This window comes from Ahaetulla prasina, chromosome 2 (genome assembly GCF_028640845.1).
Source record: "Ahaetulla prasina isolate Xishuangbanna chromosome 2, ASM2864084v1, whole genome shotgun sequence".
Classification (NCBI taxonomy): Eukaryota; Metazoa; Chordata; class Lepidosauria; order Squamata; family Colubridae; genus Ahaetulla; species Ahaetulla prasina.
Genome location: NC_080540.1, coordinates 128,787,948 through 128,815,719, shown reverse-complemented (window position 1 = coordinate 128,815,719; position 27,772 = coordinate 128,787,948). Strand labels below are relative to the sequence as shown.

The following is a 27,772-nucleotide window of genomic DNA, read 5'->3' as shown; positions in this document are numbered from 1 at the left end:
GGAAGATTCGAATCGAACGTTCATACACGCAGAGAATACTGCAGCAACCAATCAGCGGGCTAAGAAAGCGTGGAATCGAACGTTGAGGCACCTCCGGCTTCCCCCTCTGCCCACCCCGATTCTCTCCACATGCTCCTCCCCTAGATGCTGTTGTTTGTGGTGGTTTAGCTGCTGAAGAACTACGAGAGGGGAAGGGGAAATATCAACACAGCCTTGTTCCTGCCGACTGAAGCTATAGAGGCCGAGAGGCGGCTTGGCTCGAACCCGGCGAGAGGACTAGCTTAAAGCCTCGGAGCAGAGAAAGGGCCTGGCATTTCGGGCTAGAAGGAGAAGAAGCCTTTGTCATTTTTTTCCGACCCCCCCCCAAAAAAAACCACGTATCCCTGCCGCCGCCTCCACCACCACCACCTTGAGTGCGTTTGGCTCTCCTCCTCCCTCCCGTGTTGTGGTTTCGCTTCTCTCGCCATGTCGGTGAATATGGAGGAGCTTCGGCATCAAGTCATGATTAACCAGTTCGTGCTGGCTGCGGGCTGTGCGGCGGATCAAGCGAAGCAGCTACTGCAAGCTGCACATTGGCAATTTGAGGTGCGTTGCGAGCTTTTCTGGTTCTCCGTCTCTTCCCCTCTCCGCCTTTCTTTGCCGGGGGGGGATCACTATGACCGCCCTCCCATGCCTTAACTAATTTTTTTTGAGTCTGGGGGTCGGTGGTGGCTACGGTGGTTTAAGGGATATTCTGCTGCCCCTTCCCCCCCCCCGGTGTAAGGCGAGGGAGCCTTTCGTTGGCACTGGGCATGTAAACAATCCATCAGAGCCATTTTAATAACTACTGTCTCTTTCTACAATGAGTGCCTTCCGGGGCTAGGAATGTGCTAGGCCTTTGCGTGTTGACTAATCTGCTGTTGCTGCTGGTCGTGGGAAAAAGGGGAGGAGGAGAGCCGAGTGTACAACATTAATAATGTTGAATTGGCCTGGCGGAGAGAGTGCAGAACGCGTGATCACAGAGCCTACTGGGGGTGAGGTGGGGGGGGGAGAATGGCTGATTCGAGCATTCAGATGGAATAAATGGCTTTAAAATATGCCTCCATGGATATGCACACGTCTCCTAAAGAAAAGGAAAAAAAACACTCAGAAGGGGCTGAATTTGAAGGTTTTAACTTGCCCACCCATCCCCCTTTCACTTCATTCCTGAGTGAGGCACCCGATTTGGAAGCAAAGGAATATCAAGGAGACTGTCCTTGCCCCCCCCCATCTCTTCCCCCTCCCCCCCATTATTTAGGGACGTTAATTTCTGAACTAGGCCTGCTAATAATTTGCTGCTTCGTATGTGTGGTCTTTATTTAGCTGGAGAAGAAACTAGATAGCATGTTGAGATGTGGTTAGAAATTCTTGCGTTTAAAGGAGTCTGTTTGTTTACATATGGCCGAATCCTTTCCCTGGTCTAGCCACAATGTTTTAAATGCCGTCTCTGTTTTGATTTACAAGATGAGGAGGAAAAGATTGGTTTCAGCCAAGCCCTTGGCATCAACAAAGATAAATGCCTTTGTCCATTTCTGCTGGGCATAGCATTATACTTAGAAAAGCGACCGGCCATGAAGCCAATCCCCACCCCACCCCCATGTTGCCTTTTAAAACTACACATTTTGCTTGCTCTGCCAGTTTTTTAAAGTGTTAGGGATAGAGACTTTATTACATTTCAAAATGTTCCCTGACCAGCTTTGTTCTTACTGTGTTGAACTACAGTTTACTTCATTCCCATTTGGAGGATGGTACCTTGCTAAGGAAAGGTGCTGTGGTCTATTGGCTAGAAAACCTAGTTGAGGCTGACAATGATTACCTATGTATATGTTGTCCTCTTGTGTGCTGTGTTTGTGGCTTCCTTTTCTTCCCTTCCTCTCCCCAAAGGGAGAGGAAAAATTAGCATTGTCCTGGGTCAGTGCTTTAAAAAAATGGGAAGAGGAGGGAGAGTAATGGGCCGGGTAAGAAAATCCCTGTAAAAATATGTTGCTGTTCCTACCCTCCGACTTGACTTTTTCCCTTGGAGTTGTGGCCCCTTGTTCTAACAGTAGGCTTGTGTATTTGTTTTTTAAACATAGACGGCTTTGAGTGCATTTTTTCAAGAAACCAACATTCCCAACACCCATCACCATCATCAAATGGTAAGTCATTCAAAGTTCTCAGGTTCATATTGTTCCTCACAATCCTCCTTCCTTTTGTGAGCACTGGAAATTTACATTAGGTAAATTAGTGTGTGTGTGTGTTTTAATGCCTTGAGCCTTTCTTGTTTCCATGAACTGTTACAAACTATCCTTCGCTTTTTTCCCATACCTCTTGGAAAGCAGGTCTAAAAGAGAAATAAAAGACCACGCTGAGCAGTGCTTGAGTTGTCAAGGCGTGTAAATACGAGGAGGAACTCCTTGTCTTGGATATGCAACGTCTGCATAATTTTACACAACCTTTGATACTGGGAGGGAACAAGAGCCTGCAGCCAGCAGTGGTTGTGCATTCAAAGCTGTCAGCTCTACAGACAGCCATATTGCTCTGCAACAAGAGAAACACAGACTGCAAATGTAAACAAGAGCTAAAATGTCTGCCAGGAAACAAGGACTTCTGCTTCTCTCACCCTCCCTCCCTCCTTCCTCTGTCTTTACCTCATATGGAATTGTTTAACCATTTTTATACTCCATAATTACTTAAAATCCAGGGAGTTTAGAAGAAAGGAGGAAATGCTGGCAAGCTTTTAGGTACACCCCCCTCCACATCTCTATTAGTGTATATTAGTATGTTTCGTCTAAACTTGAGCAAAACTTTGTGTGACCTTGACTGAGGGCAGGGTTTTTTGGCAAGCAAAAGAAGTTTTTTGGATTTTTTTTAAAGGAAAGTGAACTAGTATTGTGTGCAAAAATAATAGCAAATACAGACAGCTATAGCATTTCACTTGTCTATTGTTGAAACCTAAGTATAGCTTTAGAAATGCAAATAAATAAATAAATAGTAATCTCTGATAAAATTCTAATGTTGCTTGTTTGTTGGCTATGTAGATTTTTCTATCTACATAGCAATGTAATTATATTTTAAATATTTATCTACTAATGAATGCTTTTAATTGTAGATTTCAATTAATTCAGTTCATATTTTGATTAGATAATACTAGAAATCTAATTTATTCTGATAATGTTGATAAGACTATTTCTCCATTAGAAGTACTTGTTAATGAGAAAGTATAATTTGTGTTAGGAAGTTACATATTGTAAACTTCAGGAAAATATAAATAACATCTAAATGACTACTGGTTGCATCAGTGTACTGTATTGTAAAAATGTCTAAATAGCTTGTTTTTACAAGTCTTTTGAAAGAATCTATGCAGAAAACAGGCTTTACTGCATTTCATGTAAAATAACTCTGCAATTTTTTGAAATTGACAAGGAGCATGATTGTCAGATTTCAGTGTTATGCAGCTGCAAAAAAAAACAACCCACAAAAAACTGGTATTCTATCCAAAAGTCTTGCGCTATTTTCGTATGATTTTAGGGTGGGGGAATACTGGCCATGGGAATTCTAGTTTAGATATAGAAGAGGGGAATAATTTTATTAGAGCTAATAATTTGAATTTTAAAAAGGGTTCTTCTACATAATGCAGAATCTGCAACATTCATTTCATCCCTGAACCTGGATGTTTTTTAATTTTGAAAAATGCAATCTTTTTTTAGAAGACTTATCCAGATTTTGAAGGGAAGAGAGAACTTGCCTCAGCCATTATATGAAATAGTTTAAAGGATCTGAAAAGGCTGCTTTTCTACCCAGGTCTGGAAGGAAATGCATACAATGTGTAATTTTTAATTACATATATAACAATGTACAGGAAGTTCATGTATTTTCTCCTTCCATCAATGTAACAGAATGTACATGGTAGAAACTTGGAACATAATATGTTCACCAGTTTGCTTGGATAACCTGGAATATAATCATTTGGTTTTCTGTTTAGTTTTTAGAGAGTGGGCATAACCTGCTTTATGTTATTCTTCAGAATCATAGAAAGCTGCCTTAGAGTGTAATTGACAGTGGGTTGTTGGGTAGTCAGCAGTCTTTATATTTATATTTAATATTTATATTTATACTCTCCCTTTTTTCAAGCTGGAGAACACTACAGTATAAAATGTGTGCTTTACCATTCTGAAGAGTAAATGTTACAAAGAATGTGAAACTTTGCATTTGTCTTAGAAAAATATTAGAGTTCTGCCATCTAAAATACAACAGACTTTCCAGGCAGTATAATAAGGCTTCAGAATATTTGTATTTGTTTATGTAGTTGGATGGATTCTATTTATATTATTGGGGGAAGGGGATGAAATTACAGGTTCATGTGTATTTTCTCCACACTTCCCCCTGTGAAGTTCTCTACAAAACTGATTGCATGATGCTGGCATGAAAATTCAAGCTGTGCAATAAGAAACTAGTATAAGGGATAAATGTTCTGTATGTGATTGCCAAGTGGTGACAAATGATTCATAACTGCCCTGGAAGCTAAAACAAGCAGCCAGTGAGCTAATTTAAGCATGCTCTTTTAAACCTAAATGTGAAAGTAGATCTCAGGTTTGCTATTGAGCTTGAAACATAGGTGAACATCCTGGATCAGTTTCATGTGTGACTTGCAAGGAATCCTACCCTTTCCCCAGTAAAAGGCTCATTGTCCTCAGAATTGGTTGACTTCTATGATTCCTAATGATTTCAAAGCCATGCTATGGAGGTCACCCTGCGTTCTGAGACTGGGTTACAACTTACAACTTACAGAAGTTGTAACGAAAGCAGTTTCAGCCCAAATTCTAAGACTTTTCCAGTGTTGGAAGCAGCCATAGTGAATAATGTGTCTTCCTGGCTGGAGTGTTTTCTTCCGAATGCCTATTACGTGGGTGCTTTGGCTTCACAGGCTGTCCATTACCCCATGTTCCTTCCTTCCTGCATGTCTTCCCCTCTGTATCACTCTTGCTCTTCCTGCCATTACTTGTCCATTTTTGTTTTAAAACCCTTATTTGGCCAGCAGTTGGAATCCTTGCAGTTCAAGAACCAAAATCGCAGAACCTCTACACCAAGATGTCTTTGGTTGTGAAACCTTGCAAGAAAGGAATCTTGGTGAAGATGGACCAGTGAGGCAGATGGAGCAGTGGGTAGGAAGGGGCCAGCAACATGGCTGTGGGGCTTGGGTGCCTTTGAAAAGGATGTTTTGCCTCCTAGGGGTAGAGCCTGCTTTGTTTCCCAAGGGGCTGCATTTTTGCACTTTGCATTTCTGAACAGGTATTGCTGGTATGGAGATGAGCTGATGATGCCCTTTTGCATAGAATTTCAGTGAATGCTGGAGGTCTCTTAATAATATCCCAAGCCCAAATCAGCTTAGAATATTCAGGAGACTTTCTTCTTATGCAGCCCCTTGCGCAACTCAACAAAGTAGGATTTCAGGCTTGATTCAAGGTGTTTGAAATGCTTAGCACACAGCAGGGGAACCTAGTTCGGTTGAGCTTGTTTAATCGGTTTTATATCCAGTCCTTGGTGCTGGGTATTCGCTGCATATTGCTAACAAATCCATTTCTGGCCCTTTTTTTTATTCCCCCAAAGGATGAATTGACTGTTATCTACCACTTGAAATACATATCTTCCCCCCTACATAACGCACACAGACATCACAAGAAAAGCTCAAAATGAATAAATATGCAACAGGCAGGAAAAATCCATCTTCCCATCTGGCAATTTTAAAATATCTTGTTTCTTTCCTTTGTGTGCATTGTGGGCTTTGCCAGGCCATCCCATGTATTCATAAATCTGTGTGTTAGATGCAGATTTTGGCCAAACAGAACCGCATGTGAACTGTAATGAGACAGCAGGGCCCATTCTTGCTTGCTCTGGAATGTTTCTCCCAACTGCTGAGCATTAAAAGAGTTTACAGTTTCTGCATTTGCCAGGGACAGTTTAACAGAGATTGCAAACAAAGGATATCCTGTCTCCTCAGCAAAGCTATCTTCTCAAGTCTTCCCTCCCCCTATCTTTTATAACCAGTTACACATTAATCAGGAAACTAATGTTCAAGTTATGATTTGCCCAAGCATTATTCATCTACATTTCTCAATTGTTTCTCAGACTAATACGGTGCCTAGTTTTGAATTCCATTTTTGCTGCTTGTAGGCCATTCCCCAGTGAGAATTACGATATTCATAGCTTGTGAACTGAATAGATTTAAGAAAGTTGAACAGAAAAGAAACTTTACGAAATGCTTTATTTAGGAAATGAAAACTAATAGGTATCAGAGGTATTCTTGCCAGTTGAAAAGAATAGCAGGAATTGTAATGAAAAATCTGGGGTTGCCATGTTAGAGAAAACTGATTATTATACACAGTTGGTGAAATTTTGTAGAGAAACTTATGGAAGTAAAATCTGTATCTACTAGAAGTTGTGGGTACATTAAAATACATAAATTTCTCTATTAAAACTCAAACTCAGAGGACAAAACAGAAGGTAGAGATCATGTTTTAATACGTTTCTGCTTGGGGAATTCTGGGAGTTGAGGTCTGCAAATATTAAAATTGCTGAGGTTGAGAAACACTGAGTTAAAGGATGAATAGTTGAAGATGAGACCTCTACATATTGGTAGACCACTGAGATTGTGGAAGAGAATGTGTCGATTTTTAAAGAAAATCAGGGGGCAAAATCAATGAAAATTGGGCTCTTTTTTTGTGCTTGGAAGGTTTGCATTGATCAGTTTTCTTGAAATTGGTTAGGAAAGTTTTGATTACAAAATATAATATAGATCACATCCTAAAATTTCCTCAAGCAAAAAGCTGATAGCTGTTACAGAACTGGTGATGTGGAATTTGAGATCAGTTCATCAAATGTATTTGTCCTGCAAAAACTGAGCCAGTTTTATCCTTTAGCTGAATTACCTAGACATTGTAATTGCTGGGATCCCAACTTATGATCCCCTTTGATATGAATAACATAAAATTGGGATACAAGATCTTTAAAGGGCTCCAGACTTTATGATGTCCTTGGATTTCTGGAGTAAGAAGTGAATACTGGGCTTGGGAATGGTTATTTTCTTGGCCCAATTGTTAGACTGTGGATCTGCAAACATAGCTTTGGAGAGCAGTAAACAGAGGAAGGAATATAAAGTGCATAAATTATTTATTTTTTGACTTCCCAAAAGGACCAGTGTGTTATCAGTGGCCAGCTGATCTAGAAAAGTCTTCCTTAATAGGAAGAGGAATTCTACAGTTTATTTGTGTTAGTGACTACATTTGTGTTGGGAGTACTGTGGTGTGAAACATAGCACACGTACATTGTTCTTCCATTTTGCCGCAGGCAGAATGTGAGGTAGACGGCCTTTTGTTCATATCCACATGGAGTTGAAGTGGAGATTTTGGTAGTCTCTTCATACTATTTCTCCATCTCTTCCCTGTACTTCCCTGTACTTTTGGAGGGGCAGGCAGCCAATATCTGCCAGCAGAACTTGCATTGCTTTCCTCATCTGGTTTCCATTGTTCCATTACTGTATCTGAGCCCATGATTGTTGGGAGACTTAGATTCAGGCTCTTCTGTGGTTGAAAGCTTTCCAAATCAGTACTATATCTTTGATGCCTCTATTATCTTACACACAAAAAAAACCCATCCTCCCCTCAGAATCTACTCTTGGAAAGTTTATGCTACAAAGGAATGGAAGATCTTTATGTTCTTCCTCGTTCCACCTTGTTCAGGAGATGCTCTCACCAGAGAAGGAGCTGAATCCAATTCTTGCAAGGTTAAGGTTTGTTTTAACTTCTTTATCTAGGTTTAAAAATGGAAAGTGAATGAATAAAAGAGGTTTATCATGGACGCTTTTTAAGGTCTGAGCAGTTTAAGATCTGTTTTCCTTGCTTTTTATACTAGTTTCTTTTCTCTACCGAATTTTGGATTTGTGCATGAGCTGAAAGAATTGTGCTGTTGTATTTCTCTTCCTCATTAGTTCTAGAATGATGAGTCTAGAGTCTCAGGTCAACATAAGAGGAACAATATGGTGCAGAAATGATCAATCGGGGCCAAGTTCCAATCTTTGCTCGGTTATGGAGTTCATTCAGAACTGTTGTGTTAATCATATCTCAACCAACCTCTTACATTTTTCTGATAGGAAAACATGGGGTTTGTGTAATGGATGCCCACCAAACAATAATAGAAAGGGTGGGATTTTTTTTAACAACTGGGGGTGGGGATATGGCCTTAAACTATATGCATGGGGCATGGCCTTGGGGTCTTGATGCATGAGAAATCAGCACACCTGTATAGAAACAACTCTGGAACTAGTCAGATAAAACATGGTGGTTCCAACATAGCCTTCCTTAACAGAATAGAATAGAATTCTTTATTGGCCAAGTGTAATTGGACACACAAGGAATTTGTCTTTGGTGCATATGCTCTCAGTGTACGTAAAAAGAAAAGATACATTCGTCAAGAATCATAAGGTACAACACTTAATGATAGTCATCTTGCCATATCTTATATTGTAGCTCCCATCTTCTCCTATCCATATAGGAGCTAACGAAGGTCTATGGGTATTGTTATCCATACATCAGGACATCAGCAATCAGGGAACCCTGCTCAGGCATAACCAAGGGATACAACTACATTGCTAATGATACAATAAATCTGTTGAAGCTGCAAATCAAGTAACTTCAGGCCCCCCCCCCCCCATTATTTCTTTTGGATGCTGCATGTCCCACATCAGTATATAGTAATGTCATTCTTAATATACATGCCCCTTTATATTTAATATATTTATTCACTTCTTTTCATAGATACAGCAAACAGTTAAACTTATATCAATTCATCTAGGAAAAAAAATTATTTCGTGCTCAATCCATAGAAGTCTCACACATACTCCTTTCTAGTATTACTGGTTGGCTGTAGGCTTGTCTAGGACTGTCAGTGACTCAAAAATTGCTAAAGGCTTTGGTGGTGAACAGGATACTAAAATAGTACAAAATGGCACATTTAATAGAGTTTACACAGATTACAAAATTTATTTTTTCTTAGCTAGAATTTAATGGTGAGCAAATGTTCTCTTGGCCCCTTCTAAGTTTACTTTTCCTCTTTTGATACTGTAATGGAGACTCACATTCCTCCATCAGAAGAGTATAGACAGTAGGTTAGTTATTTTAGTGTCATAACCTCCAACTATCCAGCAATTTCATATGTTAAAAAAGACTTTGAAGCTTAGTTAGCCTCAGGTTGGAGTCAAATACTGGTTTCACTGGAAATTTAACTTTCTCATGGATCAAGGTCCACTTGACCAGAGTCAGGAGCCTGATAACTTCCACTTTATTTATTTATTTATTTATTTATTTATTTATTTTTCATATTTATATACCGCCCTATCTCCCTAGGGACTCAGGGCGGTTCACAGGCAATTAAAAATACATATAAATACAAACTAAAATGACAATTAAAAAACTTATTCTATAGCCGAATTATTAAAAAACAGTATAAATAATAAAAACCCATTTAAAACCAGTAAATTTAAAATCTAATCCATTCCCGCGCAGATGAATAAGTGTGTTTTAAGCTCGCGACGAAAGGTTCGGAGGTCCGGAAGTTGACGAAGTCCTGGAGGGAGTTCCAGAGGGTGGGAGCCCCCACAGAGAAGGCCCTTCCCCTGGGTGTCGCCAGACGACACTGCCTAGCTGACGGCACCCTGAGGAGTCCCTCTCTGTGAGAGCGCACGGGTCGGTGAGAGGTATTCGGTAGCAGTAGGCGGTCCCGTAAGTAGCCCGGCCCTATGCCATGGAGCGCTTTAAAGATTGTCACCAACACCTTGAAGCGCACCCGGAAGGCCACAGGTAGCCAGTGCAGCCTGCGCAGGATAGGTGTCACGCGGGAGCCACGAGGGGCTCCCTCTATCACCCGCGCAGCCGCATTCTGGACTAACTGGAGCCTCCGGATGCCCCTCAAGGGGAGCCCCATGTAGAGAGCATTGCAGTAATCCAGACGAGACGTCACGAGGGCATGAGTGACCGTGCATAAGGCACGGTCTTTATGCCACTGTGACCACTCTCTATGGGGCTTCCATTGAAAACTTCAGTAAATTCAGAATAAAATGGATAAAGTTCTAACAGGTGAAGGCCTGAACAGATTTAAAGTAGTTCCAGTGTCTTGTTTTGCTTTTGCAGGCTTAAATAATCAACACACACATAGACAAACACATACACACACACATATTGACCTAGAAAACTGATGCCAAACCCATATAAGGCATCTTAAGGACTGTCATCTGGGAATTGTGCTCTTCTCAGGAGAGAGATTTGAAATTTAAGATAACTTTTGCTCCCTCCCTTTTGCAGTGTCCTCAGGTCCATGTGCCTGATATAAGTTGATTTGTCCTTTAAGATTCAGAGGAAAATTATTATTATTATTTTACTCATGAGATTTAATATATTTAACTGTTCGCTATCTTAAGTGCCAATTGGGGAAAAGGCAGGTTACAAATATCTCTCTTGTTCTTTCTCACATACACACGCTAACACTAACCTAAACTTACATTTGTACCTTTTGTTAAACTGGCTCTTTTACTGTTTTATTTTTCCATTCACCTGGGTGTCCTGTATTTTCAGTATTTTATTTTATTTTTTAAAAAAACATTTTTACAAACTGGCAAATAAACCTTGCTGGGAATGATTTTATTAACAAGCAAAAAATAGAAATACTTTTAAATACATTAGTATAAGGAGAAGTTTATAGAACTAAGGAAATTCTGTAGATTTGTCCCTTGAGTTTGATTGGCGTCTGAATGTGAATCGAGAGAAACAATCTTGCAAATGGAGTCTCTACTACAGAGCTTTTATAGTATGAAGGTATTGAAAATACGATACAGAAACTGAAGCTCAGCTGTTTTCTCTTGCTCTCCCCCACCCAAGATGATCACCTCGTGGTCTGTTTACTCAATTTATGAGTGCAATTAACCTACCTTGGATGTAGCGAAAAAGAGTTTTAGGTGGAGGTTGTGCGTTGTATTATTTTTATGCTAAGGTTTGATAAATTCAACAGCACTTTGGGTAAACATTTTGATTCCTTATTGAAGTGGCCATTTTCCTCCCAAAAGAACAGACTTCAATTAGTTGGAGCTGAGCAGACTTTTAGGGGTTAATGTGTGTCCTACAGTGTTATGTTGGTCACACCAAGAAGTCTGTTCTCGTTGCTTGGTCCTCTTAGTATTGGCCTATCAAATATTTCTAGCAGAATCAGTGCAAGTGCGTAAGTTTCCATCTGATTGCACTCTCCCTTTCTTGTCTCACCTTTTTATTGCTCCTCCCTCACTCTCTGTAATGTCGAAACGTCGATGTAATCTCTGTGGGGCAGAACAATTTGTGTGTGCCATTTGTGTGTTTACTTATGATGTTCTGCAAAGCAGTGTGTACATTATTGGTGCTGTATAAATAGCAAGTACAGTCAAGCTTTTCCATGATACTCTGTGTCAGCATATGCATTATGGTATTACTATTGCTAACCTAATTAAGGATTGTAGTCTCTTCCCCTTGCACACACACACACTCCAGTCTCTTTCCCCTGAGGGATTATTTTAAAATATCAAGGATATTTAATATGTTTGCGGTAAGAAGATGGGTGTAGTATAGCCAGAGATGAGCTTGATAAATGATGTCAGGAAGTTACTTTGGCTTAGCCCATAACTAGAACGGGTTTTGAAAAAATAAGGAGCAAAGCAGTAGAAGCAAAAGCAAGGGCTTGGCAGTGTCCCGTGCTAAACGTCATTGTCTTGCAATCAAGTAAAGGAGAAAAAAAATGGCAAGAAGGAGATTTTGTTTTTTTTGCATCAGTTGGGAAAATTGTCCTACATTTTTTTTGGGTGATAAAAATATAAAAGTGAACACAGGGATTCTGTTCCATGGATGAATAAATATATCGGAGTTGACCTAAGTTATTGGTAGTTTGCAGTCAGACAGGTACAGGTAGTCCTCAATTTATAACTGTTTGTACAGTGGCGGTTCAACGGCCACTATACAAACAGTTCGAGTTAAAATGACACTGAAAAAACTGATAACCTCTTTTTAAATATTTAGATAATTGCAGCATCCCCATAGTCACAGAATCAACATTTGGACACTTGGCAACGGGCATAAATGGTTGACAGTTGAAGTGTCCCAGGAGTCATGTGCTTTACTTTTTGCAACCTTCTGAGAAGCTGAATCGGGTGTCAAACCCGATCGCATTGTGGGCCGTATCGTGACGTATCTGGATGTTTTTTGCCTTTGCGGAGCTGGGGTGGGCGTGGCCTGTATGGGCCATATCAGGCCCGTGGGCCGCCAGTTTGTCAGACCTGAGCTACATCAACGGGTAAGCCAGATTCACTTAACAAACACATTACTAATTTAACAACTGCAGTGATTCACTTAACAACTGTCATAAAATTTGGCAAAATTCGCTTACCTATCTTGCTTAGCAATGGAAATTTTGGGCTCGATTGTGATCATAAATTGAGGACTACCTGTATAACAATTTGACTTAGTTTAGGAAAGGGAACTGAGAGGAGGGGGGGAAGTAGTTTGGCCATTTTCCCATATCTCTCAAAAGAGACTGAACCATTTTTACATTCTAGTTGCACCAGCTCAGGTGGGAAAAAGTAAATAGGCCAGCTGTAGAAGGATTTTAACCCTTACTCCACGGTAGGGGAAAAAGTACAAGCATTTTGCAGGGCCTTTTCTACTAGGGAGCCAGGGGGCTGGGAACTGTGGACATAGAGTGAGGGATTAATCATTTCCTCTCTGGTTCGGATGCCTTGACTCAGCTCAGCACAAGGAAGAAGACTAAAAGAAGGCCATGGCTACTTGTCAAGTTAATATGTGAATTAGTTTAAGGGTTGAAGATAGCTGAAGAAGCCAAGAAGTTTAGTAGAGGCTTGAAAACAGGAAAAGGACCAAAAGGATGCAGAGAAGAATTAGGGGAACTTGACCAAGAAAGTAACATCCAGGCAAACTGGAATTGATTAGATCTGGGATTCTCAAATATTTTGGGCTCAGGATCCCTTTACATTCCTAAAAATTATTGAGGACTCCTGAGAACTTTGGTTTATGTGGGTTGTATCTTATTAATATTTTCTATCAGAAAATAAAACTAAGAAAATATCTATTTGACTTTGTGGATTCCCTGAAAAGGTCTCGGGGACCCCCAGGGCTCCCCATACTACATTTTGAGATGATTAGTTTGGATGAGTCTCAGCTCACTCTTGAGTTCTGCTTTTCTCACTCTGAGCGAACTGAGATTGTTGGCTGCTAAGAATAATAAAAAGTGCCATTTTAGACACATCCAGATTAAAAGAAAGAGAAAAGCACCATCAATTCAGTTGCCAAGTGAAGATGGCAAAATCTAACAAGGGACAAAAACAAAAAGCCCAGCCAGTTTCCTTTCTTTCCAGACTTCAGCATACAGAATAATGGATTCAAGTTACAGGAAGACAGATTCTGGTTGGAAGAGGTGGGGGGTGGGAGAGAAAATCCTATAGTAAAGGCCCCTTTTTAACTGGAGATTTTCAGGTGGAGATTAGGTAGCTATCCATTTTAGATGTTTTAATCTGGTTAAACCTGCATTGAGTGTGGCATTGGAAAGGGCCAGTTAAGACAACAAGTTCCACTCTTGATTCAATGACTTCTCATTTTGGACTTGAAAAATAGGAAATTCAGAATGTGTGGAGGCCACATTCAACTCCTTATAGATACAGTAGGCGTGAGCTTAAATGGTCTCCAGAGGATGGTAGAGGGTAGGAAGGCCTGGTTGTCCATGGGGTCGCGATGGGTCGGACATGACTTCGCAACTAACAACAACAACAAATAGATACAGTTTGCTGTCGATTTCTGGGAATGCAGTTTGGAATCACAAACGCTTTTATCCTTTTATAAGTTGGTAGATGGTTTATTAATTGGTTAGTCTTACAAGCATATCGAAAGAATGAAAGAAAAATGAAATAACAGGATCAAATGCCACGGTAAACTAGATAAAAGAAAATGCAGTGGTAAATGCAAAGAATCGACATTCAGAAAAATACATCGCCTTTACAGGATACTCTAATCTGTTTGATATAACGGGTTCTTAGCTCAACCACTTTAAATATAAACTTAGTGGTTCTCACAATATATACATTAGCGTCCAGGAGGAAATAGGACAATCTGCGATTCAGTTCCCATTGGGTTGTTTTTTCAAGTAGGGATGTTAAATATCTATAAGCCTAAAAGGGGCATATAGTTGACAATCAAACAAAACATGACAAGTACCTTTGATGGCTTGGGATATTTTTTTATAGGTCATTTGAAGGGAATCAAGCATATGTTGATGAAAGAGGAGAGAAGTCTGCTATTTCGCCTGCTTTTGATTTTAGTAAATTGATCATGGGGCTATACAAACTGCATTTGAAAAGATGCAAGGGGTCCGGAGCTTGGTTGCCTTGCATAATTCCCAGCAGGTAGAGCAGGAATGATATAAATTGACAAAGGCAAATGCTTTATTTACCAAATAAATTTATCTGAGAAATAAGTCAACAGAATTTGCCTTTAATCATACTTCCTGTATGCTTTGAATGATTATCGTCCAGTACAGCCACTTATTTGCTTTATTGCACCGACCTGCAAATTGTGTTAAAAAAGCAATAGCATATTGAAGTTGCTGAAGAGGCTCATGGATTGTGGCCAGAGACCATTAGATTGATAAATAGGAAGTGGTGCAAGCTAGAATGAATAATTTAATTTATACGTTAGAGATGGTGTTGAAATCTCTTCAGGCATGCTGGAATCTTTTACTTTTGAGTGTTGTGCACATAAATGCCCTGCACTCTGCAGTTTCATGTTATAAAGATCGTATCCTGCAGCTCAACAAGACCAAATGCAGAGACAAAACCTGGAAGCCGGGGAAGAGCTTTGTGATCTTTAGTGGGGAGGGAAAAAAAGGATCTTTCCTTCCATGGCTAACAAAATCCAAAGCCAAAAGAACAATATCAGGAAAACCCTTTGCTTAGCCCAGATGTCACTGAAAATGTCTTTCTGGATAAAGCAAGCAAGTAGACAAACCGATCCATAATAATCTTGGAATTAGTGTTGGCTTGTAACTCAAACAGTGCAGTGTAGCGTAGTGTTGGCTTTCTGTTCAACTGCAACGTTTTCTCATTCCAACATTAGTGAACCTCTGTGGTTCAGAATGACATTGTGTTATGCAAAACATTTCCTGAATGTTAGGGACAACAGGAACTTGGTGTGAAAAGAGCACATTCCTTCTGTGCAGAAGATCACCTTGCCCCTTTGTACAATTGAGCTTTGCGGAGTAAAAAAATCGTTTATGGCAAATGCATAAAAGCATATAGTGTGCCTATATAAGGAAGGTGTGATTTGATTGCAGTTAGTTCTGTGGTACATTGGCTATCAGATGCTTATAGATTAGAATCTTCAAACATTCAGAAAGTCATTGCATGAAAGGACCACACTAAGCAGAAAGCAAACTCATCTGCTACTTTATATGGGAATCTTCAATTTTATGAACTTTTTAAATTTTACCTTCCTGTTATAGTGTAGTCTGGAATTGATTTAGTTTGGTTATGGTATTGGTCTCCAACCCCTGATTTTGCTGGGTGGCTCATCTGCATGTTTGCATCCTCCTTGAACCACTGTAATGAGCCATTTTTTAAGTCTGTTCTAAATGTCTGTTTTTCTGTCTCCCTTCTTTTTAACCCCTAAAGGTAAATTTTATTTTACAATACATTAATTATGCAGAGTTGCTTCAGGTTCAAATGGTTGTTTTCTCACATAGATGGTGCTAGCACAATGTGGACTTACGAAAAGTCAGTTGAGTAACTTGATTATTCTGACACACATAAATAAATGCTTTCACACAAGAAATGCTAATTAATATTTCCTTGGTTATTGATGCTGTTGGGAGTTTTGCAGTTTCCAGGGCAAGTTCCAGAAATAAACGTAACTGTCTGTGAAGTTTGTGGGTGTCTCTGTGCATAGATACAAATGGATATGTGTGTCTGTGTATGTGAGATAAATATCAATGTAACAAGCTCAAGGCTATTTTTCCCTATTTGGATTGGTTTATGTGTTTCAGTCGCCTAGTGTTGTTAAAGAAGACTTTGCCCTCCATGGGCAATTAAGCTTCTTTATGCAAGAGAGGCCAAGCCTAGTTTTTCTGCCTATTTAGCCGTAGTTCTGCCTTCTGGTACTTTGAACTCTTGGCCATGATGGCTGGGCATTATAGGAACTGTAACTCAATATATTTGGAAAAGGTTGGGAATAGAGCGACTTTCGTTAAACATTTCTCTTTGCAGCAAGGAAAAAAAAAATCCCAAAAGAGAAGTATGGTTTACTAGCCATCCCATAAATGGCCGCAGTGTGGCTCAGGCTGTAAGAAGCCTGTTATTAAACACAGCTGCCTGCAATTACTGCAGGTTCTAGTCCCACGAGGCCCAAGGTTGACTCAGCCTTCCATCCTTTATAAGGTAGGTAAAATGAGGACCCAGATTATTGGGGGGGCAATAAGTTGACTTTGTATATAAATATACAAATAGAATGAGACTATTGCCTTACACAATGTAAGCCGCCCTGAGTCTCCGGAGAAGGGCGGGATATAAATGTAAATTTAAAAAAAAAAAGTTAGTGACGATGCCTTTTTGGTGCCACAGAACTCAGTCCATTGAATTGTTTTTGTTGATGTTTGAATAGGGCAAGCAGGAAGGTTGAGCCACATATGTGGAGCATTACGCAATCACTTCCGCTTGGTTGAAACCTCTTTGTTATGACAGGCTCCATTTTTCCTATCCTCGGCCTGCTGCTTCCAGGCTGGCCAAAGTAGATGGAAGGATGGGGGTGGTGCAGCTGGGACAGGCCATCTATCCTTTTTGTTTTAATTACTTTCACAAGCCAGAATGCCAGATTTATTCCATGCAAATAAAGTGAATTGCCTGCATTGCATGTGAGATGCCTTTGCTCATCAAAGGCTATGTGTAAGGGCTCGCTGGCACTTTTTAATCATACCTTTTAATCACCTATTTTAATACAAAATTAAAATGATTGAGGAGCAGGGTTTGGACCAATATTTCTCTCTCCTCTAATCTTTAATTCCATTGTAATCCAAGGCAGCACACATAGTTCTTCCCCACAACTCAGTGAGGTAGTTTTTGGCTTGAGAGAGCATGATTGCCCCCCAGTCATTTGGTAGCTTATATGGTTAAATCTAGCTCTGCTTGGTACTATATCAGCTTAATTCTATATCTCTCTGGTATTTCTATATCTCAGAGATATATTCTATATCAGTGGCCCCCAAACCTTTGGGCTCCAGGGACTGTTTCCTTGGAGAGAGGTTTTTCTGCAGACTGGAAGGGTCTGGTTTCACATGCTGTCTGCATCTCGTGGATGGGGATTTGCTTGTTTGCTCAGCCCAGTTTCTGGCATGCCGCAGTCTGGTGCCAATCCCCAAACCGGGGGTTGGGGAGCCCCCGGTTCTACATCTCTCTCGTATTTTTCTTTTTTCTTTTACATAGAGAATAATTTAATTTTTTCCTCCTCCTGAACCTGACCTCTCCACTGAAAAAAGGAGGTGTAATTTCACCAATATATACATACATACATACATACATACATACATACATACATACATACATACATGTAGGTCTTTGGTTATTCGGGTTTTCTCCCATGTAAAATTGGAAGTGTCTTGGCGACGTTTCGATGAAGTCTCATTTGTCATCTTCAGGCTGGGTGTTTATATATATTTTATTTATATAAAAATAAATAAATTTATATAAAAAAAAATAAATATAATTTATATATATATATATATATAATCCTGGCACCAGGGCTGCAATTGAGAACTACAGTAGAAAAAGTGTTTTTGTGTTTGAGAAGTTATAATTAGAATGGAATGGTCACAGCTTACCAGGAAGTAAAAAAAAGCTGGATGAGGGAAAGACTTCTGCAGTCTTTTTGTTTCAGCCCCTCCAGAGGATTTGTCATGATGCAAGCTGCTGGCTGAATTTGTTTGTACATGGGAAGGAAAAGCAGTCTGATGCTCGCTAATATGATTAGTCTACCTGTCACAGAGCTGCTGATGTTTTTTTGTTTTGCAACATGACGGCATTACATTACCTTCTGGCCCAGATCTAGTCTTACCCCTTCCTCCACTTGGCTTGCCATGGGAAAGTCACAGTTTATAACACTGACTTACCAGAACCATGGTCTAAGTTTGCTAGAGTCCTTCAGATGAAAGGCTACTCTAAAATAATACATTTGTAGAGAAGATAATTTTATATAGCCCATATTATTTAAATATCCTTCAATCTGGTTTCTTTTCAGATACGTTGAGTAGCAATAATGCCATGTGGCCAGAGGCTCATGGGATTTGAAATCCATCACATCTCTGGAGAACCTTAGGCAAGGGAAGTCTGTTTTAGCTCATTCCACATATGACGCGGTGGCTCAGGGGCTAGGACGTTGAGCTTGTCGATCGAAACGTCGGCGGTTCGAATCCCTAGTGCTGCCGTGTAACGGGGTGAGCTCCCGTTACTTGTCCCAGCTTCTGCCAACCTAGCAGTTTCGAAAGCTTGTAAAAATGCAAGGAGAAAAAATAGGGACCACCTTGGTGGGAAGGTAACAGTGTTCCGTGTGCCTTTGGCGTTGAGTCATGCCGGCCACATGACCACGGAGATGTCTTCGGACAGCGCTGGCTCTTTGGCTTTGAAACGGAGATGAGCACCGCCCCCTAGAGTCGGCAACGACTAGCACATATGTGCGAGGGGAACCTTTACCTTTACCTTGACATATGCAACAGATGATTTTGCTTTAGCCCGCATCTCTGCCCCAATCCTAACCCACAACGCATTTATGTGAAGGGACATAGCTGGAAAAGAAAGAGAGATCATGGACCTGGCTGATTGCAAGAAGTGTCTTTGTTCCTAAAGTTAAAAAGCAGTTTTACTTTTTGTATTTTGTTTGCATACCTCTTTATAGACCCACACCCATATGTATATATTTGTGTCTGTGTATATACCCAAACAGAGGCGTTGTATAATGTAAAACACTTCCTCTTTGATGATGGATTTCTCCAAGCCCAGTTATATGTGGGATTGGTGGGGAGGGAGGTGTTGGAGAGGGGACAAGAGTAGTGAGACATCGGTTGTAACTCACTCAGAACAGCAAGATGGAGAAGAGCCACTGTTGGCTTGTTTTGTAACTGTTTTGTTGTGGTTACGCTGCTGCTCGGTCACTATGCTGTTGTTAACGTGGCCCCAGCTTTCTATAGAGAAAGAGAGAACATGCAACTGTATTTTGAGTTTGATGTTAGTTTGTTTTTTGTAATGTACTAGTCTATTATTGCCAGTTGGGGGAAATGGCAACTTGAGCCCCAGGGTCTGTCTTTTGTGAAGTAAGGCTAAAATTTTTGCATTAAGGGCACGTTTGCCCAGAATTTAAGCTGGCAAGTTGGTACCATAAAGAATAACAAAACATCAAAGAAGTAATGACCATATAGTTTTAACAACACTGAAGAAATGGGATTAAATATCACTAGAAATCAAGTGGCAAAAGTTGGCCGGCCTTGGCCAATTTGAAAAAGCTGAGCAGGATGAAGCCTAGATGACACCCGGTTAGGAGGTCCCTGTGAAACTTGAAAGCTACAAGTTAAACTAAGGAGTAAAACAACTACAACAAGCAAATAGAGGAAAAAAGTGGCAAAGCACTTCAATATTGTTGCTGGGAAAATAGCATGGGCCTGTCCCTAAAGTCACAAGACTTTGCCCCATCTTTTCAGTCACCTAGAAGTCTTCCTTGTGTTTGACTTTGAAAGATCACATTGTTAGCTTAGCCTGGCAAAGGGTTAGATAGCAATTCAGGATATGGAGGGAAGGGTAGGGCGAACCTGAGCAGGATAAATAATAATACAGCCCCAGTCTGTGGCTCCAGGTGTGTGAGGGGATCTGTCTCCTGGCTGTATTAGAGATTGTGGGCTATGTTATACTGCGTATTTTAATTTTTTGCATTTGTTGTAATTGTTTAGATTCTTAGATAGTTTGCCACCCAGAATCACTTGTCAAGATGAACAATTACTTTACTTGATTTGTCTCTCTCTCTCTCTCACACGTATGTAATGTATATATTTGTATGTATACGTATACACACACACATCATGGTTACTATAGTTGCATTTTCTCTTCACTTTTAGAAACTGCCCCCTCTAATAGATACATACATACACACACACATACATATATACATACATACATACATTCAAAAGTTACTGAAAATATACTTTGGGCCTGCTTGAAAGGGATTTTCTCTTAAAGTTGCCAGGGTGAAATGAAAAACAGATCCAGGTTAAATGTACTTGGCAGCCAGAGTATATGTTTTACACATTCAGCTGCTTGAGATTAGATACTGGTTGTTAATCTGTAATGAAGTCACACTGGGGGGAGGAATAGAGTGGTCTTTGTTTTAAAAGAACATTTTGAAATACAATGTTTCCTTAATTCTTTCAAATCAGGTTTATTTGTAGTGTGATCTGCCTACTTTTATACGGTAACTATGAAAGCAGAGGCATTAATAATACCAATATCAAAATGCTGTGAGGCAGAAGAATTAAGGTGCTAAGGTTTGAAGGTAATATAAAAGGTTAGATCATTGAATCGTTTATCCACAGGAGCTAAGAGCTTTTCTCAGTCATTGGTCTCCCAGGATGTTAGGATGATAACTCTCAGAATTATTAGCCAACTTTTGAACAATGGAATCTTTAGTCTGAGCACATATGGTGGGACACAAACTTGTGAGAATGGTGTCCTATGTATAGAGTTTAGGTATATTGTGGCTAACTGACTTCTGCCTTGAAACACTTAACAGCTTGTCTAACACTTCCACAAAAGGTCTTTTGGTGATTCACTACCACCATTCATTAGTTCCACAGTAGTACTTAAACAAATGTTAAGGTTGCAATTAAGCTTCATCAGATAGGATATTAGATCAATATTCTTTTTTCTATAGTACTCATATCACTATTCTCAATAACGTACAATTATTTTGTGATGTTAACATGGCAAGGGGTCCCTGGTTAGATACAGAATGGAATCACATACTATAGCCTGATATAAAAAGAACCCCAGATATCTCTTCTAATGAGCCTGTGCTTATAATGACAGGAACATTGGAGAAAAAATGCTTTGATGGATGGACAACTGGTTTTGAAACAGAGAGCAGGAAGAGAGATTGAGATTGATTTGATGAATAAAAAATGAATGTGTGGCCTGGATCAAAATGATAGGTTTGGGTATACAACTTTGTTTGAAAGGAAGTCAGAAAGAGAATGTGCATTGTATAATGACTCTGTGAAGCACCACATGTAAAATTGGTGCTAGAAGAAGTAGGTCAGTTGAAATGACTTGCCTTAAGGCAAATTTCTCTAACCCCCACACAGAATCTTTGATTAATTTCTTCATGGATTTTCACCTGAAAGTATGAGGATTTTCAGTTTTTAGAAAACTACTAGCAATTCCAATCTCCTTTAAGTTTATAAATATGTTGATTATCTCCACAGCCTGAAGCCAGATCAATATGATGATTCTTCCTTTACATCATGCATGGGCAATCTTGGGTCATATACCCTTCCTACCCAGTAACACACACCAACCCCAATCTTAGAACTGTGCTGCTAAACTGATGGATTGGTTATGTGCCATCAAGTTGTTTTCAGTTCCTAGTGACCGTGTAGATCAGGGGTCTTCAACCTTGGTCCCTTTAAGACTTGTGGACTTCAACTCCCAGAGTCCCTCAGCCAGCAAAGCTTTGCTGGCTGAGGGACTCTGGGAGTTGAAGTCCACAAGTCTTAAAGAGACCAAGGTTGGAGACCCCTGGTATAGATAGATGGCAAAATGGCAGGTTTTGCCAGGCACATTTTTCCTATTAGGTGAATGAATGAATGAATACACGAATACACGTGCGCATGCGCGCGCACACAGAAACACACACACACACACACCATGCATATATCTAAGCTTGGGGAATCCTAGGGTTTTCAGAAGTCTAAAACAAGTTAATGCAAAATCTGTAAACAGCTCAGTAAAAATTCAGGATACTAGGGAGGAACAGGGTGAAATTGTAACTAATCCTGAAACAAGCCTATTGAAGAAAATGTTACACCCTGGAATGTTTTATATGACCAAGGACACAAAATATGAAGGTTTTTTTTAATATACTTTCAGCTGATGGAAACATGTAGTAGCTGTTACTCAACTGGATGGGAGGCAAATGAGCTTCAGTCTGTAAGCTTTAATCCATGAAAGGATGTACAGTTCCTTAGCTTGTGTACAGAAATGATCATATAGAACATTTGCTAAGTAAATGAAAACATACAGAAGCCATTCCCATGGTGTGAAGAAATTGCAGATAATATCTTTTGAAAGACTCTGCTGGACTGGTTGACAGAGTTGCTGTTTAGGAAAGACACTGTTGTGTAAATAAATGGATACATCTCATTATGCAGGTGCATCATAATGGGTGAACAAGACTTAATAAGCATACATTACTGGCAGGCTTTCAGTCTCTTGGCTGGAAGAGTTTCAGGGAGTGTTTGTTTTTAATAGGGTTGGGGAATGGGCACACTTGCTCTCCTATACGCCACTGAATATAAATGACTGGTAAGCATATATAAGTTCACGTAATTTTCAACCTGTTTCCTTTTATAGGAGGAATGAGGGTAATGCATGGGGAACAGGGATTTGGTACAATTATTCTGTGCCTGTCCTCTAACCCTATAGATTCAGCCTTGGGTAGTTAAGTACCCAGAATGAAATGGAAGGCCTGGACCACTCCAGTTTTTAATTCATCGGAATTTCTATAACCGCAAGAGTGTCTTTTTAGTAAAAGGAATCCTTGAGAGAGCATCTAAGTGGATTGCAAAGTAGAAGTATTAAATTGGGTGTGTGTGTGCACAAAACAGAAATTTTTTTCTTTGAAACCTGAACCAATTGCACTACAGAATTTCTGCTGAACTTTTTTGGATTAGCTACAGTTCAACTGAAAAAAACAACAACCCCTGGACTCTTGGTTGTTTTAGCAGCTAGCAGAAGTTGCATCTAGCAAGATCTCAGACTGATGTTAGAGGGCCAATAGAAGAAGATGGTGGGCATTGGTCCCTTTTCACATGGCTCATTCACTATCCCACCTCTAGGTCTTCTTGCCTTCCCAGCTGTTGCTGACATTTCCCAAGGAAACCCCCTCCTCCACCCCCACAGGATTTATTTTCAGAACAAAAATGTTTGAATTGATTCCTGTGTGCACCGAAACACCAGAAGACCGCATGATTTGATTTGGGTTAAACTATTCAAAACCTACTATTTAGTTCACCAGTTGAGTCACCAAGGGAAAGTTTTGTGCAGTGCTGGACACAGTGAAGATGCCGTACGATAGACAGAAAACTGGATGGGGCAATTAATTGGGAGGGTTTCATTACATGCATAATTCCAAAACCCCACCATATTTTGCCATTTCTTATCTCTCAGAAGTATTGTTTCTTTTTGAGAGCGAGATGGGAGGAGACTCGATGGATTGAGAAGTGTGCTGCAGCACCCAGGGCCAGAAGGGATGCTAATGAGATATAATAATAATAGTGCAAGGGCAAGTCCAGGAATTCCCCCTCCCCCTAAGTGGAACCTGGTTATGATACACCATACAAGAGGGCTGTCTTTTTTCCACATAGGAAAATATAAGTGTCCTGGTAAGAGCAAATTTACTCATTGGTGATGCCCATGACTGTAAGTCACCGGTTCTACAGTTCTTATTGTGTTAATGGAAATTATGCAAAGTGTATGCTTTAATGCTCATTTGCATTCTTTGCTTTGGTGGCATAGAATATGGGACTATTTCGTTCTTTGGAATTATGTCGGAAGTTGTGGGTCGGTGAAAATTTGCAGTACAACTTACCCATACATTTCTCCTTGCAGCTAAAATATTCCTGTTGATTTGCAGTCGGTAGAAATGTCATCAGTTCTCTCCAGTTGCAGAAGACACTTCACTTCCACTGACTAACCGGCTTCAGGAACACCTGCAATTTATTTATAATCTGGGCAGCAATACTTAACTCCTAATATGCTTGATTATATATTCATTAGAATCTATCTCTAGTGTGAATACTTTTGCAGTCAATCACTCTTGCCTCCCTTATTCATTTTCAGGCTTCCTTCAAATTGAGGCTTTGATCTTAAACTTTCTTGCCATAAAAGTCAGGCTTGAGAGAGCCAGTTTTCTCCTCCCTTAGCAGAAGAGTAGCTACCCTTTGAAAACCCTGCTTGAATCCGTCTGGCGTAAAGAAGGCAATATATGCCTTTTAGTGCTTGGGTTGCTCTTTGCTGACTATTCATAACTGCAGGCTTGTAAAAAGTATCACTCGTGAGATTGCTTTTATATTAATATCAAGAGGAAAGGTTTTAGTGCTTTGATCAGAACTAGATTGGTCAAGGGGACAAAAAAAGGGACAATAGGCCAAGCTATTAGCTCTTCTACTGATTTGAACAAATACCCCTTGCTCTCCTCCCTATTATCAATGCTGTAACAGCTATTCCTACAGCCTGATATTTTTTCCAGCCTTTAAATTGTGCTTCTCAAGAAGAATGCTTAAATGATAAACCTAGCAAACTATTAGCCGGTTTATGAGAAACATCTATTAATTTCTGAATTATTGCTGCTGTTGTCTTCTATAGACCAGTTGTTTCTGAATATGGGGGTTCCACAGATAATGTCCCATTTCTCTCTTCTTTTTTCACCCAAGAACTGTAGGAGAAATCTGAGTTCCTATGAACCCACAAACCACATCCTACACTATAAAAAGCATCTTGCCAAATTAGGTTTTAGGATAATTCAGCCCCAAATAAGATAAAGGGCAATTCACAGGCACGTTGAATCGGCTAGTCTTAAAAAAATGTTCTACCCACTTACTGAGTACTGTATTCCGTCCTTTCCTTTGCTTATCCAAAGTACATATGCAGGATCCATGGCCAACCATCTAAGCAGTGTTGAGACATACTGTCCCTTTAAAATCATTTTCAGGCTCTACTTTTTTAGTTAGGGTGGGGAAAGAGTAATGAAAAGAATGGTGTAAGAACTTAGCTTTTACTGTTATGCTTATTTGGGATTCAGTTTCCATTAACAAATGTGGAATACATAATAGAGGATGGTGGTCAAACTGGATTGATTTTAATGTGGAGAAATAAATTACAACTCTGTTCACTTGACATCTGTAGAGATTCCCAGTCATCCAGATCATGGTTGTCCCAAAGGTGCTTTTTTTTTTTCAGGAGGCAACTGGACTGTCTTTGTTTTGTTTTTTGAAGACGTTTCACTTTTCCTCTAAGAAGCTTCTTCAGTTTTGACAGGATAGTGGGGAAAGGAAGGAATTACTGTATTTTTCGGACTATAAGACGTACTTAGCTTTTGGAGAGGAAAACAAGAGAAAAAAATTCTGCCTCTGCCTCTCAGCAATTTTCCTCCTTACAGCAAACAGCCTAGTCAGCTTCAGCACAGCCTGATTTAGTACAAGCAGCTGATTGGCTGTTGGATTGGCCTATCAGCTGTTCCAGGCTGCGGGGATTGCCGCCTATTGCCACCGCTACCTATCGCCACCTCTGCAAGCCCCATTTTCGGCCTCCACACATCCCATTTTCGGCCTTCTTTTGGCCCGTTCCAAGTGGTGGGGATTGCTGCTGCTTATTCCCGCCGCCTGGAATGGGCTGAAAATGGGGTGCACAGAGGCCAAAAATGGGGCGTGCAGAGGCCGAAAATGGGGTGCACGAAGGCGGTGATAGGTGGCGGCTGCAATGGGTGGCAACCCTGAGAATACAGATAAACCTCCAAGAGCTTCAAGGACCATCTAAAAGGATGCAGATTATCAACTATCTGCAAGGAAGATAAATCCTTCCATTTCCCACTATCCTGTCAGAGCTGAAGAAGCTTCTTGGATGAGAAGTGAAACGTCTTAAAAAAACAGACAAGAAAGTCCAGTTGCCTCCTCAAAAAAAGCACATTTGGGTCTGTTCACTTGAGTTAGATGTAAAAGGTTGAGCTAGAAGGTATCATGTGTTTGGCAAGAGAAAACTACCAAATCTTCTGAGAGTTTTTGGGACTAGTTTAAATACTGTTCCTGAGTGCTGCCATATTGATACCATGTTGATCAAGTAATGGAGTCCTTAACTATAATTCTGTTCTTCTGTCTTCTTCAGATGTGCACACCCAGCAATACTCCAGCCACACCACCCAACTTCCCAGACGCTCTAGCAATGTTTTCCAAGCTGCGGACTTCAGAGAATCTCCAAAGCAGCAATAGTCCCATTACGTCCATGGCGTGTTCTCCTCCAGGGAGCTTCAGCCCTTTCTGGGCCTCTTCGCCTCCCAACCACCAACCTGCCTGGATCCCTCCTTCATCACCCACCAGTCACAATCTCCACCATCATCTTCATCATCAGCAGCCCATGTGGCCTCCTGTGTCTCAGCCAGCGCCCCCCCAGCAGAAAGCCATGGCAGCAATGGATGGCCAGAGATAAGACTTGACATTTTTGGAATGGGAAAGAAGATGGGGCAAAGGGGGAAGAGGATATGGCAAATCTGAGGCATGGGAAATGGGAGGGGGGGCTTTTTCTTTTTCTTTGAAGATCGCACTGGAATATTTTATAGGTTTTTTTTAAATTGATGAAATGTCATCAGTTATCCCCATGATCCTTTTCTTCTTTTTCTTCTTTTCTTCCCCTATCCGCTCTTCAGGAGAGTTAATAACTGGTCTCTTCTCTTTTTTAAAAAGAAAAAATATATATAACTATAATATATAAATATATAAATATATCTAATGTATATATACATCACAAATGAAAGCAACGGAATTGCAAAAATCCAGGTGGTATTCTAAGAACGCTGCTTGGAAAGAGAGGCAGCTGCTTTGAAAACAGGATAAAGGCGCCTCCCTTGAAACATGTAGGTGGGCGGGGGCCCTCAAAAATCGGGGCAGGGGCCCTCAAAAATCAGGGCGGGGCTCTTGTTTTTTGTTATCCTCTTCTTTTCCCATTGGTTCCCCGGGATGTGGCAATACCTGTAGCAGCTAGAGGGTTGAGGGGCCTTGGGAAAAGAGTCATTGAAGGAAGCCACGTGCCCAAAATTGTAGCTGCCCTTGTCCTTATGAGACCAGGGCTGGAAGAGGTTGCAGCTGAGACATGGGCATTTTAAGAGGCCTATTCCGTAGAGGATTATCTGCTGAAAGAATCCAGCCTCCCTTCTCCATCAAAGTGGGGGCGATTTTTGATGTTGTTGTTAATTTTATGCTGCAGAGGCTGCTCCACAGAGTTTTCCTGTAGGCCACAGGAGAATCTGAAAATAAATAAATAATGCAAAATGCCTCTGCTGTTAGACACTTTGAGGACTTTTTTCTTCAAACAGCATGTTGAGTTTGGCCCACAACTTTGTGTACACATAAGAAGTTGTTTTTTGCTCTCTCATGTCTCGGGCATATATGTGCACTCTTAACAAAATAATGTTGATAGCCAGATAGCTCTTTCTCCTTGCAGCAGGCTGGATTTTTTTTCCCCTTGCTGGTGTTCTCTTCTGGGTGTTTTTTTTTTCTTTCTTCCTTTTAAGAAGGGGAAAGATGCTCTAAGTTGAGTACAAATTTTTATCCACATTTCCCCATTTTGGCCTATTGAAACTTTCATGATGGCTGCAACAGGTACATCCCAAATCACTGAAACTTG

The 27,772-nt window shown here is 40.4% G+C and overlaps 1 protein-coding gene across 1 annotated transcript; it reads left to right on the top strand.

The window, feature by feature from the left end:
* Positions 1 to 27,545, top strand: UBALD2 (UBA like domain containing 2). Its single transcript, XM_058170940.1, has 3 exons — positions 1 to 585; positions 2,094 to 2,156; positions 26,258 to 27,545. Exons 1-3 carry the CDS (start codon positions 466 to 468, stop codon positions 26,576 to 26,578), a joined length of 504 nt encoding a protein of 167 aa, XP_058026923.1. The 5' UTR covers positions 1 to 465; the 3' UTR covers positions 26,579 to 27,545.
* Positions 27,546 to 27,772: the final 227 nt, after the last annotated feature.

Coding starts and splice junctions, on each gene's coding strand:
- UBALD2 (XM_058170940.1), top strand. CDS start 466: ATGTCGGTGAATATGGAGGAGCTTCGGCATCAAGTCATGATTAACCAG. Junction 586..2,093: donor CTGCACATTGGCAATTTGAG/GTGCGTTGCGAG, acceptor TTTTAAACATAG/ACGGCTTTGAGTGCATTTTT. Junction 2,157..26,257: donor CCCATCACCATCATCAAATG/GTAAGTCATTCA, acceptor TGTCTTCTTCAG/ATGTGCACACCCAGCAATAC.